This window comes from Pseudophryne corroboree, chromosome 8 (assembly GCF_028390025.1).
Source record: "Pseudophryne corroboree isolate aPseCor3 chromosome 8, aPseCor3.hap2, whole genome shotgun sequence".
Taxonomy (NCBI): domain Eukaryota; kingdom Metazoa; phylum Chordata; class Amphibia; order Anura; family Myobatrachidae; genus Pseudophryne; species Pseudophryne corroboree.
In genome coordinates this window covers 79064576-79078626 of record NC_086451.1, presented here as the reverse complement: position 1 = coordinate 79078626, position 14051 = coordinate 79064576, and the positions used below count along the sequence as shown (strand labels likewise).

At 45.8% G+C, this 14051-nt stretch overlaps 1 protein-coding gene across 2 annotated transcripts in view; it reads right to left on the bottom strand.

Annotated features, from left to right (window-relative positions):
- Nucleotides 1-235: 235 nt before the first annotated feature.
- The window catches only part of LOC134947501 (AT-rich interactive domain-containing protein 1A-like), a 66647-nt gene continuing 52831 nt past the window's right edge, over nt 236-14051 (bottom strand). For both annotated transcript variants that reach the window (XR_010182585.1, XM_063935567.1), the window contains 3 exons: nt 2422-2467; nt 2133-2345; nt 236-961 (listed from right to left, as the gene is read on the bottom strand). Coding sequence is in view for 1 of the 2 variants with exons in the window: in XM_063935567.1 (XP_063791637.1) it covers nt 504-961; nt 2133-2345; nt 2422-2467 (717 nt within the window). In the remaining variant the exon portion in view is untranslated. The remainder of the gene's footprint in view (nt 962-2132; nt 2346-2421; nt 2468-14051) is intronic.

Here is a 14051-nt window from a genome sequence, read left to right as displayed (position 1 = left end):
CGATATTTTACCCGTAAGTATTATTTTGTTAAAATTCACCTTGCCTAACCACTTTTATTACATGTATTGTAGGGGGTGAATGTTTGTTTTGTTCGTTAGTGTTTGTTCTTTATACTGGTGTGTATGTTTATTTTTCTTTTAATTAAAAAAAACATTGACAATCATTACCCCATTAAACCATACACACATAGCGTGTTTTAAAATGATTGACACGGACACAGGTTTTTTTTGGGAATACAATAGCAAAACATTTATTGTGTTGAACAAATTTCCTGTCTTACTCATTTTTTTTTGGTGTGTGTGCTTGGTGCAGAAGTTTGTCCTGGGTCGCTGGCCCGTGTTCTGCTTGAGCGTCGAACAGGGGCGGTAACTGGGGTCTGGCTAGGGGTCGTTGTTCCGGAGCTGGAGCTGACTTGTTGTGCTGCCAGCACAGTAATGCTTTGGCTAAGATTGTGAATACTGGCATTCAGCTGATTATTGGTAGCAGTGTGGCTGGCAACAATTCAGGACAAAGTTTCAGTCACTACTTGGTTGTGCTGGATGACTTGTATTAGGGCTTGTTGCTGCTGCTGTTGCTCATCGATTACTCGAGATAAATTTGTCAGCATTTGCATGTTGTCCGCCCTGATTTGCTCCATTGAAGTAGCTATTCTGCCTACCTGAACAATCAGTCTGCCCGAGTTCCTACTAATGCGAGGTAGATGATGCGGCAGACTGGCAAGGTGTTGTGTGTGTGTGTTCAGGTAGGCAGTGTTTTGGACCTGTTGTGTGGCCCAACTGCTCCAAAAGTCTGCGGACATTTGTTGCTGTGGTGGAGTTGGGATCAATTGGGGGCTTACGGAGGCTTGGGGCATATCCTGCTGCTGGGTTGGCTGGGTAGGAGCAACGGGCTGCAGGTGCAGTGTAAAGGTAGCCTGTTGGTCAGGTTCCTGCTGGTCGTCCTCGCCCATGATGGTTGGTTCTGTATGGGGGTCACAACAGCCACTGATTATTTTCAAATATATTTCTTTGCTTGTCCTAAACATGGCATACTTAATAATACTCATGAAAATGTTACAGATTGTGTGTTGTCCAAAAAACTTGGAATATTGCCTTAAGAAACACATATGTGCCTTCACAGGTGTGCGCAGACACTGACTGGCGGGTTCCGCACCAAACTTCCCCCCCTACACAACATTATAGTGTTCTCTATCCTCCCCTGTCCTGGATATAGACTGCTCACCTGGACGACCCAGAGGAGCGGACCAGGTAAGCAGTCTACATCCAGGACAGGGGAGGTGTGAGAACACTATAATGCCGTGGAGGGGGGGGGGGGGGGGGGTGGAAGTCCTGTGCGAAACCCGCAATTCAGTTTCTGTGCACGCCTGTGTGTGCCTTCTAATTTACACAACACAATTTTATTTAATTTGTTTTGTTCAGAGACTCTAAGCCATAATGATATGTGAAACACGAAGATATGTCCCCATTTAACATTAAGGCATGTAAAAATTGTGTATGGCCCTTCCTTTAGATAAACACAAACAAGGCAGTAAATGTGGTTTTGATCAAACTCATTAATTTGTAAAGGCAGTCATTTTTTACTTTTAATAAAAAAATTATAAAAAATTATATTTGTGTATTTATCACAAAACAGGCAAATGTGTTAAGTTGGACTATGTTTATAACTGGTGATGTGGGCCCTGTTAAACATTTGTCTTAAACAATGTTCTTTTTAAATTTTTATAAACAAAATGTTATTACAAAAACAAAATGGATGCTAGGGCCAACATGACATCTGAAAATGGGTGCAGTAATTTTGGCAAAAAAACACATGTGCTTGGTAATTGACATTATGGCCATGACTAATAATGTGCACAAATATAATTGTCTTGACAAAACACAAACAGTGGTGCAACTGAATTAACCATGAGAAGACCTAAGGATTTGAACAGACAATGATATGTGCAAGGTGATAAAGGCACAAGGCAAACAGATTATTTCTTACATTTATAAACAAAAATTAAAAAATATTTCACCATATCACACCTTGCACATATCAGTGCTTCGTAAAATTAATATGACTTAGCCATGTTCATTCATAGTCCACACTGTGTCAAACTTTTATTAATTTTTTCATAACATTTTTTACTCACCAGACAGCTGAGGTGATCGTGGCTCATCACTTTGAGGACTTGCCAAAATGTCCAGAAGTGGCTGGGGCAACACTGCGGAGACGCGCCGCCTGGGTGGTGAAGATGGAGCCGCAGACTCAGACTCCACACGACGTGACTTACTGGGCCTCGTAGGCAAACTCACAGAGCCCTGTGATGGCCGCCTTAGAGGAGGTCGGCTTGCAGAAGAAGAACCTATGTGAAAAGAAAAACTTTATAATTTTTTTGCTTCTATGTGTTAGCCGAATATGTGAATACAGTGAATTCTTACCTGCATTCCCACCATCATCAGTTGGCTGTGGCCTGTCTGTGGCGTACTGTTGATACATTTGAACAAACATTATGACCATACTTTAAATACTCCTTGTTATCTGAACTTCCTTATTGTGATGTAAACATCTGGAACCTAATGTTAAGTAAAATATTTTTTGTTTAAGCTATTCTGGATTAATTAATTGGGTGTGTATTTTTAAAATAAGATGGTGTTGCACTAAATAATCCTTATCTAAAGGTTAATTCTGCACAATATTTTTAGTAAAAATTTAATCAACAAATTGACACAAACAGCATCAAACAAAAAAAAAAAAAACATCAATACCCCAAAAAAAACAATATTTTAAAAAAGTACTTTAAAAAAAATTAGGGACAAGCAAGATCTCTGATTATGTATTAGAACTAGAGATGAGCGCCGGAAATTTTTCGGGTTTTGTGTTTTGGTTTTGGGTTCGGTTCCGCGGCCGTGTTTTGGGTTCGACCGCGTTTTGGCAAAACCTCACCGAATTTTTTTTGTCGGATTCGGGTGTGTTTTGGATTCGGGTGTTTTTTTCAAAAAACCCTAAAAAACAGCTTAAATCATAGAATTTGGGGGTAATTTTGATCCCAAAGTATTATTAACCTCAAAAAACATAATTTACACTCATTTTCAGCCTATTCTGAACACATCACACCTCACAATATTATTTTTAGTCCTAAAATTTGCACCGAGGTCGCTGTGTGAGTAAGATAAGCGACCCTAGTGGCCGACACAAACACCGGGCCCATCTAGGAGTGGCACTGCAGTGTCACGCAGGATGTCCCTTCCAAAAAACCCTCCCCAAACAGCACATGACGCAAAGAAAAAAAGAGGCGCAATGAGGTAGCTGTGTGAGTAAGATTAGCGACCCTAGTGGCCGACACAAACACCGGGCCCATCTAGGAGTGGCACTGCAGTGTCACGCAGGATGTCCCTTCCAAAAAACCCTCCCCAAACAGCACATGACGCAAAGAAAAAAAGAGGCGCAATGAGGTAGCTGACTGTGTGAGAAAGATAAGCGACCCTAGTGGCCGACACAAACACCGGGCCCATCTAGGAGTGGCACTGCAGTGTCACGCAGGATGTCCCTTCCAAAAAACCCTCCCCAAACAGCACATGACGCAAAGAAAAAAAGAGGCGCAATGAGGTAGCTGACTGTGTGAGAAAGATAAGCGACCCTAGTGGCCGACACAAACACCGGGCCCATCTAGGAGTGGCACTGCAGTGTCACGCAGGATGTCCCTTCCAAAAAACCCTCCCCAAACAGCACATGACGCAAAGAAAAAAAGAGGCGCAATGAGGTAGCTGTGTGAGTAAGATTAGCGACCCTAGTGGCCGACACAAACACCGGGCCCATCTAGGAGTGGCACTGCAGTGTCACGCAGGATGTCCCTTCCAAAAAACCCTCCCCAAACAGCACATGACGCAAAGAAAAAAAGAGGCGCAATGAGGTAGCTGACTGTGTGAGAAAGATAAGCGACCCTAGTGGCCGACACAAACACCGGGCCCATCTAGGAGTGGCACTGCAGTGTCACGCAGGATGTCCCTTCCAAAAAACCCTCCCCAAACAGCACATGACGCAAAGAAAAAAAGAGGCGCAATGAGGTAGCTGTGTGAGAAAGATAAGCGACCCTAGTGGCCGACACAAACACCGGGCCCATCTAGGAGTGGCACTGCAGTGTCACGCAGGATGTCCCTTCCAAAAAACCCTCCCCAAACAGCACATGACGCAAAGAAAAATAAAAGAAAAAAGAGGTGCAAGATGGAATTGTCCTTGGGCCCTTCCCACCCACCCTTATGTTGTATAAACAAAACAGGACATGCACACTTTAACCAACCCATCATTTCAGTGACAGGGTCTGCCACACGACTGTGACTGAAATGACGGGTTGGTTTGGACCCCCACCAAAAAAGAAGCAATTAATCTCTCCTTGCACAAACTGGCTCTACAGAGGCAAGATGTCCACCTCATCATCATCCTCCGATATATCACCGTGTACATCCCCCTCCTCACAGATTATCAATTCGTCCCCACTGGAATCCACCATGTCAGCTCCCTGTGTACTTTGTGGAGGCAATTGCTGCTGGTCAATGTCTCCGCGGAGGAATTGATTATAATTCATTTTAATGAACATCATCTTCTCCACATTTTCTGGATGTAACCTCGTACGCCGATTGCTGACAAGGTGAGCGGCGGCACTAAACACTCTTTCGGAGTACACACTTGTGGGAGGGCAACTTAGGTAGAATAAAGCCAGTTTGTGCAAGGGCCTCCAAATTGCCTCTTTTTCCTGCCAGTATAAGTACGGACTGTGTGACGTGCCTACTTGGATGCGGTCACTCATATAATCCTCCACCATTCTATCAATGGTGATAGAATCATATGCAGTGACAGTAGACGACATGTCCGTAATGGTTGTCAGGTCCTTCAGTCCGGACCAGATGTCAGCATCAGCAGTCGCTCCAGACTGCCCTGCATCACCGCCAGCGGGTGGGCTCGGAATTCTGAGCCTTTTCCTCGCAGCCCCAGTTGCGGGAGAATGTGAAGGAGGAGATGTTGACAGGTCGCGTTCCGCTTGACTTGACAATTTTCTCACCAGCAGGTCTTTGAAACCCAGCAGACTTGTGTGCGCCGGAAAGAGAGATCCAAGGTAGGTTTTAAATCTAGGATCGAGCACGGTGGCCAAAATGTAGTGCTCTGATTTCAACAGATTGACCACCCGTGAATCCTTGTTAAGCGAATTAAGGGCTCCATCCACAAGTCCCACATGCCTAGCGGAATCGCTCTGTCTTAGCTCCTCCTTCAATGTCTCCAGCTTCTTCTGCAAAAGCCTGATGAGGGGAATGACCTGACTCAGGCTGGCAGTGTCTGAACTGACTTCACGTGTGGCAAGTTCAAAAGGTTGCAGAACCTTGCACAACGTTGAAATCATTCTCCACTGCGCTTGAGACAGGTGCATTCCACCTCCTATATCGTGGTCAGTTGTATAGGCTTGAATGGCCTTTTGCTGCTCCTCCAACCTCTGAAGCATATAGAGGGTTGAATTCCACCTCGTTACCACCTCCTGCTTCAGATGATGGCAGGGCAGGTTCAGGCGTTTTTGGTGGTGCTCCAGTCTTCTGTACGTGCTGCCTGTACGCCGAAAGTGTCCCGCAATTTTTCTGGCCACCGACAGCATCTCTTGCACGCCCCTGTCGTTTTTTAAAAAATTCTGCACCACCAAATTCAAGGTATGTGCAAAACATGGGACGTGCTGGAATTTGCCCAGATGTAATGCACGCACAATATTGCTGGCGTTGTCCGATGCCACAAATCCACAGGAGAGTCCAATTGGGGTAAGCCATTCCGCGATGATCTTCCTCAGTTGCCGTAAGAGGTTTTCAGCTGTGTGCGTATTCTGGAAACCGGTGATACAAAGCGTAGCCTGCCTAGGAACGAGTTGGCGTTTGCGAGATGCTGCTACTGGTGCCGCCGCTGCTGTTCTTGCGGCGGGAGTCCATACATCTACCCAGTGGGCTGTCACAGTCATATAGTCCTGACCCTGCCCTGCTCCACTTGTCCACATGTCCGTGGTTAAGTGGACATTGGGTACAGCTGCATTTTTTAGGACACTGGTGACTCTTTTTCTGAGGTCTGTGTACATTTTCAGTATCGCAACCCTAGAGAAATGGAACCTAGATGGTATTTGGTACCGGGGACACAGTACCTCCAACAAGTCTTTAGTTGGCTCTGCAGTAATGATGGATACCGGAACCACGTTTCTCACCACCCAGGATGTCAAGGCCTCAGTTATCCGCTTTGCAGTAGGATGACTGCTGTGATATTTAATCTTCCTCGCAAATGACTGTTGGACAGTCAATTGCTTGGTGGAAGTAGTAAAAGTGGTCTTACGACTTCCTCTCTGGGATGACCATCGACTCCCAGCAGCAACAACAGCAGCGCCAGCAGCAGTAGGCGTTACACGCAAGGATGCATCGGAGGAATCCCAGGCAGGAGAGGAATCGTCAGAATTGCCAGTGACATGGCCTGCAGGACTATTGGCATTCCTGGGGAAGGAGGAAATTGACACTGAGGGAGTTGGTGGGGTGGTTTGCGTGAGCTTGGTTACAAGAGGAAGGGATTTACTGGTCAGTGGAGTGCTTCCGCTGTCACCCAAAGTTTTTGAACTTGTCACTGACTTATTATGAATGCGCTGCAGGTGACGTATAAGGGAGGATGTTCCGAGGTGGTTAACGTCCTTACCCCTACTTATTACAGCTTGACAAAGGGAACACACGGCTTGACACCTGTTGTCCGCATTTCTGGTGAAATACCTCCACACCGAAGAGCTGATTTTTTTGGTATTTTCACCTGGCATGTCAACGGCCATATTCGTCCCACGGACAACAGGTGTCTCCCCGGGTGCCTGACTTAAACAAACCACCTCACCATCAGAATCCTCCTTGTCAATTTCCTCCCCAGCGCCAGCAACACCCATATCCTCCTCATCCTGGTGGACTTCAACACTGACATCTTCAATCTCACTATCAGGAACTGGACTGCGGGTGCTCCTTCCAGCACTTGCAGGGGGCGTGCAAATGGTGGAAGGCGCATGCTCTTCACATCCAGTGTTGGGAAGGTCAGGCATCGCAACCGACACAATTGGACTCTCCTTGTGGATTTGGGATTTCGAAGAACGCACAGTTCTTTGCTGTGCTTTTGCCAGCTTGAGTCGTTTCATTTTTCTAGCGAGAGGCTGAGTGCTTCCATCCTCATGTGAAGCTGAACCACTAGCCATGAACATAGGCCAGGGCCTCAGCCGTTCCTTGCCACTCCGTGTGGTAAATGGCATATTGGCAAGTTTACGCTTCTCCTCCGACAATTTTAGTTTAGGTTTTGGAGTCCTTTTTTTTCTGATATTTGGTGTTTTGGATTTGACATGCTCTGTACTATGACATTGGGCATCGGCCTTGGCAGACGACGTTGCTGGCATTTCATCGTCTCGGCCATGACTAGTGGCAGCAGCTTCAGCACGAGGTGGAAGTGGATCTTGATCTTTCCCTAATTTTGGAACCTCAACTTTTTTGTTCTCCATATTTTATAGGCAGAACTAAAAGGCACCTCAGGTAAACAATGGAGATGGATGGATTGGATACTAGTATACAATTATGGACGGACTGCCACGGTTAGGTGGTATAAAAAAACCACGGTTAGGTGGTATATATTATAATAATAATACAATTATGGATGGACGGACTGCCTGCCGACTGCCGACACAGAGGTAGCCACAGCCGTGAACTACCGCACTGTACACTGGTTGATAAAGAGATAGTAGTATACTCGTAACAACTAGTATGACACTATGACGACGGTATAAAGAAAGAAAAAAAAATACCACGGTTAGGTGGTATATATTATAATAATAATACAATTATGGATGGACGGACTGCCTGCCGACTGCCGACACAGAGGTAGCCACAGCCGTGAACTACCGCACTGTACACTGGTTGATAAAGAGATAGTAGTATACTCGTAACAACTAGTATGACACTATGACGACGGTATAAAGAATGAAAAAAAAACCACGGTTAGGTGGTATATATTATAATAATAATACAATTATGGATGGACGGACTGCCTGCCGACTGCCGACACAGAGGTAGCCACAGCCGTGAACTACCGCACTGTACACTGGTTGATAAAGAGATAGTAGTATACTCGTAACAACTAGTATGACACTATGACGACGGTATAAAGAATGAAAAAAAAACCACGGTTAGGTGGTATATATTATAATAATAATACAATTATGGATGGACGGACTGCCTGCCGACTGCCGACACAGAGGTAGCCACAGCCGTGAACTACCGCACTGTACACTGGTTGATAAAGAGATAGTAGTATACTCGTAACAACTAGTATGACACTATGACGACGGTATAAAGAATGAAAAAAAAACCACGGTTAGGTGGTATATATTATAATAATAATACAATTATGGATGGACGGACTGCCTGCCGACTGCCGACACAGAGGTAGCCACAGCCGTGAACTACCGCACTGTACACTGGTTGATAAAGAGATAGTAGTATACTCGTAACAACTAGTATGACACTATGACGACGGTATAAAGAATGAAAAAAAAACCACGGTTAGGTGGTATATATTATAATAATAATACAATTATGGATGGACGGACTGCCTGCCGACTGCCGACACAGAGGTAGCCACAGCCGTGAACTACCGCACTGTACACTGGTTGATAAAGAGATAGTAGTATACTCGTAACAACTAGTATGACACTATGACGACGGTATAAAGAAAGAAAAAAAAATACCACAGTTAGGTGGTATATATTATAATAATAATACAATTATGGATGGACGGACTGCCTGCCGACTGCCGACACAGAGGTAGCCACAGCCGTGAACTACCGCACTGTACACTGGTTGATAAAGAGATAGTAGTATACTCGTAACAACTAGTATGACACTATGACGACGGTATAAAGAATGAAAAAAAAACCACGGTTAGGTGGTATATATTATAATAATAATACAATTATGGATGGACGGACTGCCTGCCGACTGCCGACACAGAGGTAGCCACAGCCGTGAACTACCGCACTGTACACTGGTTGATAAAGAGATAGTAGTATACTCGTAACAACTAGTATGACACTATGACGACGGTATAAAGAATGAAAAAAAAACCACGGTTAGGTGGTATATATTATAATAATAATACAATTATGGATGGACGGACTGCCTGCCGACTGCCGACACAGAGGTAGCCACAGCCGTGAACTACCGCACTGTACACTGGTTGATAAAGAGATAGTAGTATACTCGTAACAACTAGTATGACACTATGACGACGGTATAAAGAATGAAAAAAAAACCACGGTTAGGTGGTATATATTATAATAATAATACAATTATGGATGGACGGACTGCCTGCCGACTGCCGACACAGAGGTAGCCACAGCCGTGAACTACCGCACTGTACACTGGTTGATAAAGAGATAGTAGTATACTCGTAACAACTAGTATGACACTATGACGACGGTATAAAGAAAGAAAAAAAAATACCACGGTTAGGTGGTATATATTGTAATACAATTATGGATGGACGGACTGCCTGCCGAGTTCCGACTGCCGACACAGAGGTAGCCACAGCCGTGAACTACCGCACTGTACTGTGTCTGCTGCTAATATAGACTGGTTGATAAAGAGATAGTATACAATACATACAACAATATACTACTATACTGGTGGTCAGGCACTGGTCACCACTAGTCACACTGGCAGTGGCACTCCTGCAGCAAAAGTGTGCACTGTTTAATTTTAAATTAATATAATATTATGTACTCCTGGGGGCTCCTGCTATAACAACCTGCAGTGCTCCCCAGTCTCCCCCACAATTATTATAAGCTTTGCCTTTTATACATTGATGTGCAGCACACTGGGCTGAGCTGAGTGCACACAGACTGAGTCACACTGTGTGACTGGCTGCTGCTGTGTATCGTTTTTTTCCAGGCAGAGAACGGATATAGCAGAGAACGGATATATTATATTAAAATAAATAAAAGTTAACTAACAACAACTGCACTGGTCACTGTGGTAAACTCTGTCTGACTCTGCACAATCTCTCTCTCTCTTCTAATCTAATTTCTAATGGAGAGGACGCCAGCCACGTCCTCTCCCTATCAATCTCAATGCACGTGTGAAAATGGCGGCGACGCGCGGCTCCTTATATAGAATCCGAGTCTCGCGAGAATCCGACAGCGTCATGATGACGTTCGGGCGCGCTCGGGTTAACCGAGCCAGGCGGGAGGATCCGAGTCTGCTCGGACCCGTGAAAAAAACATGAAGTTCGTGCGGGTTCGGTTTCAGAGAAACCGAACCCGCTCATCTCTAATTAGAACTACACATACCAGCATGCACTGCAACAGATGTACCATTCACTAATAACAAAACTCAGGCAATGCATGATGGGACTTGTAGTTTGGAAACACCTTTACAGCTACAGGTTGCACAGGCCTGCACTACATCACCAACACAAGGATTATAGGCCCTCATTCCGAGTTGTTCGCTCGTTCTTTTTCATCGCATCGCAGTGAAAATCCGCTTAGTACGCATGCGCAAAGTTCGCACTGCGACTGCGCCAAGTAACTTTACTATGAAGAAAGTATTTTTACTCACGGCTTTTTCTTCGCTCCGGCGATCGTAATGTGATTGACAGGAAATGGGTGTTACTGGGCGGAAACACGGCGTTTCAGGGGCGTGTGGCTGAAAACGCTACCGTTTCCGGAAAAAACGCAGGAGTGGCCGGGGAAACGGTGGGAGTGCCTGGGCGAACGCTGGGTGTGTTTGTGACGTCAACCAGGAACGACAAGCACTGAACTGATCGCACAGGCAGAGTAAGTCTGGAGCTACTCTGAAACTGCTAAGTAGTTAGTAATCGCAATATTGCGAATACATCGGTCGCAATTTTAAGAAGCTAAGATTCACTCCCAGTAGGCGGCGGCTTAGCGTGAGCAACTCTGCTAAATTCGCCTTGCGACCGACCAACTCGGAATGAGGGCCATAATTTTAAAAACACAGTAACAATTAGCAGCATAAATATATTTCAAAATGCAATATCACAAAATAATTTAAAACAAACTCACCATCCTGCCTTGGCCGGTCCGAATCCCTGACATGAGTCGCAGCAACCACTTCGGAAGGAATAAGGGACCGCACAGGCTCCTCCCAATCACGATAAGTAGCACGGAAGGGGTGTCCACCCCCGGTTTAGCGGGCTGATTTGGCCTCCTTGGCCATCTTGGCCTTGACACGGCGCTTGATGTCATAAAAGCGCTTCCGGCACGTGTCCTCAGTCCGCCTCACCACACCCTCACTATTCACTGCCGCTATAACTTTACCCCACAGGACAGACTTCCTACGTGAGGACACCTTGGCAGCATCCTGCCCAAACAATTGGCGATGATGCCTCATCAGCTCCCGCACCAAAGCCATGTTTTCAGCATAGCTGAACTTAACATTGCGCCCAGTCTTGGTAGTGGTGCGTGGCTGCGGAGCCACAGTACCATCACTATCACTGGATAACGCAGCAACAGGCACCCCCTCCTCCTCCTCACTAACCTCCTCCCTCTCACTAACCTCCTCCACCTCACTCACCTCCTCCCTCTCACTCACCTCCTCCCTCTCACTAACCTCCTCCACCACACTGACCTCTGACTGAGACATAATCCCTACAAACTACAAAAAACACAGAGAAAAAAAAAACAGAAAACACACTCCTCCACTACCACTACACACCACACAACACACACACACACACACACACACACACACACACACACACACACACACACACACACACACTCACAAACAATGACAATAGACTTTAAAAAAAAAACAAGGACAAAAAAGTAGACAAACTTTGAAAAAACAACACAACAAGTAAGACAATACTACTTACACACACAGTACAGCACTCAACAATCGATAAACTCCGCAACAAATCCACCAACAACTCCACCAAACTCACCAACTCCTAATACACCTTCCTCTCTCCTCTCCATTAGCTAAACCCACGAGGTGCGGACGGTTTGGGGCGTTTTTATAGTAATGTGCACAGACACTCCTCCATCACGAATACAACCAATCACGGACGAGTGACAAAATCGAAACTTAGAAAAAAAAACGCGGCCGGGATTGGACAAACACTGCCGGAACAGACATGTGACGCAGTCGTAATAAAAACCGAAAAACACGGCCGAAAAACAACAAAACCGGCCGCATTCTTTAAAAAAAAAAACACGAATGACATCGACATCGGACAACACGAAAAAAACAAATACGACAGCTTAGTAAATTAGGCGTAACCAATTCAAAAAGTTGCACAAACACACTTTCGATGTCATTCGTGATGATTTTCACAACAAATCGGTAGTAATACGAATCTTAGTAAATTTACCCCAATCTCTCCTTGCACAAACTGGCTCTACAGAGGCAAGATGTCCACCTCATCATCATCCTCCGATTCCTCACCCCTTTCACTGTGTACATCCCCCTCCTCACAGATTATTAATTCGTCCCCACTGGAATCCACCATCTCAGGTCCCTGTGTACTTTGTGGAGGCAATTGCTGCTGGTGAATGTCTCCACGGAGGAATTGATTATAATTAATTTTAATGAACATCATCTTCTCCACATTTTCTGGAAGTAACCTCGTACGCCGATTGCTGACAAGGTGAGCGGCTGCACTAAACACTCTTTCGGAGTACACACTGGAGGTAGGGCAACTTAGGTAGAATAAAGCCAGTTTCTGCAAGGGCCTCCAAATTGCCTCTTTTTCCTGCCAGTATACGTACGGACTGTCTGACGTGCCTACTTGGATGCGGTCACTCATATTATCCTCCACCATTCTTTCAATGGAGAGAGAATCATATGCAGTGACAGTAGACGACATGTCAGTAATCGTTGGCAGGTCCTTCAGTCCGGACCAGATGTCAGCACTCGCTCCAGACTGCCCTGCATCACCGCCAGCGGGTGGGCTCGGAATTCTTAGCCTTTTCCTCGCACCCCCAGTTGCGGGAGAATGTGAAGGAGGAGATGGTGGGTGACGGGTCACGTTCCGCTTGATTTGACAATTTTCTCACCAGCAGGTCTTTGAACCTCTGCAGACTTGTGTCTGCCGGAAAGAGAGATACAACGTAGGTTTTAAATCTAGGATCGAGCACGGTGGCCAAAATGTAGTGCTCTGATTTCAACAGATTGACCACCCGTGAATCCTGGTTAAGCGAATTAAGGGCTCCATCCACAAGTCCCACATGCCTAGCGGAATCGCTCTGTTTTAGCTCCTCCTTCAATGTCTCCAGCTTCTTCTGCAAAAGCCTGATGAGGGGAATGACCTGACTCAGGCTGGCAGTGTCTGAACTGACTTCACGTGTAGCAAGTTCAAAGTGTTGCAGAACCTTGCACAAAGTTGAAATCATTCTCCACTGCGCTTGAGTCAGGTGCATTCCCCCTCCTTTGCCTATATCGTAGGTAGCTGTATAGGCTTGAATGGCCTTTTGCTGCTCCTCCATCCTCTGAAGCATATAGAGGGTTGAATTCCACCTCGTTACCACCTCTTGCTTCAGATGATGGCAGGGCAGGTTCAGGAGTGTTTGCTGGTGCTCCAGTCTTCAGCACGCGGTGGCTGAATGCCGAAAGTGTCCTGCAATTCTTCGGGCCACCGACAGCATCTCTTGCACGCCCCTGTCGTTTTTTAAATAATTCTGCACCACCAAATTCAAGGTATGTGCAAAACATGGGACGTGGTGGAATGTGCCCAGATGTAATGCACGCACAATATTGCTGGCGTTGTACGATGTCACAAATCCCCAGGAGAGTCCAATTGGGGTAAGCCATTCTGCGATGATCTTCCTCAGTTGCCGTAAGAGGTTTTCAGCTGTGTGCCTATTCTGGAAAGCGGTGATACAAAGCATAGCCTGCCTAGGAACGAGTTGGCGTTTGCGAGATGCTGCTACTGGTGCCGCCGCTGCTGTTCTTGCTGCGGGAGGCAATACATCTACCCAGTGGGCTGTCACAGTCATATAGTCCTGAGTCTGCCCTGC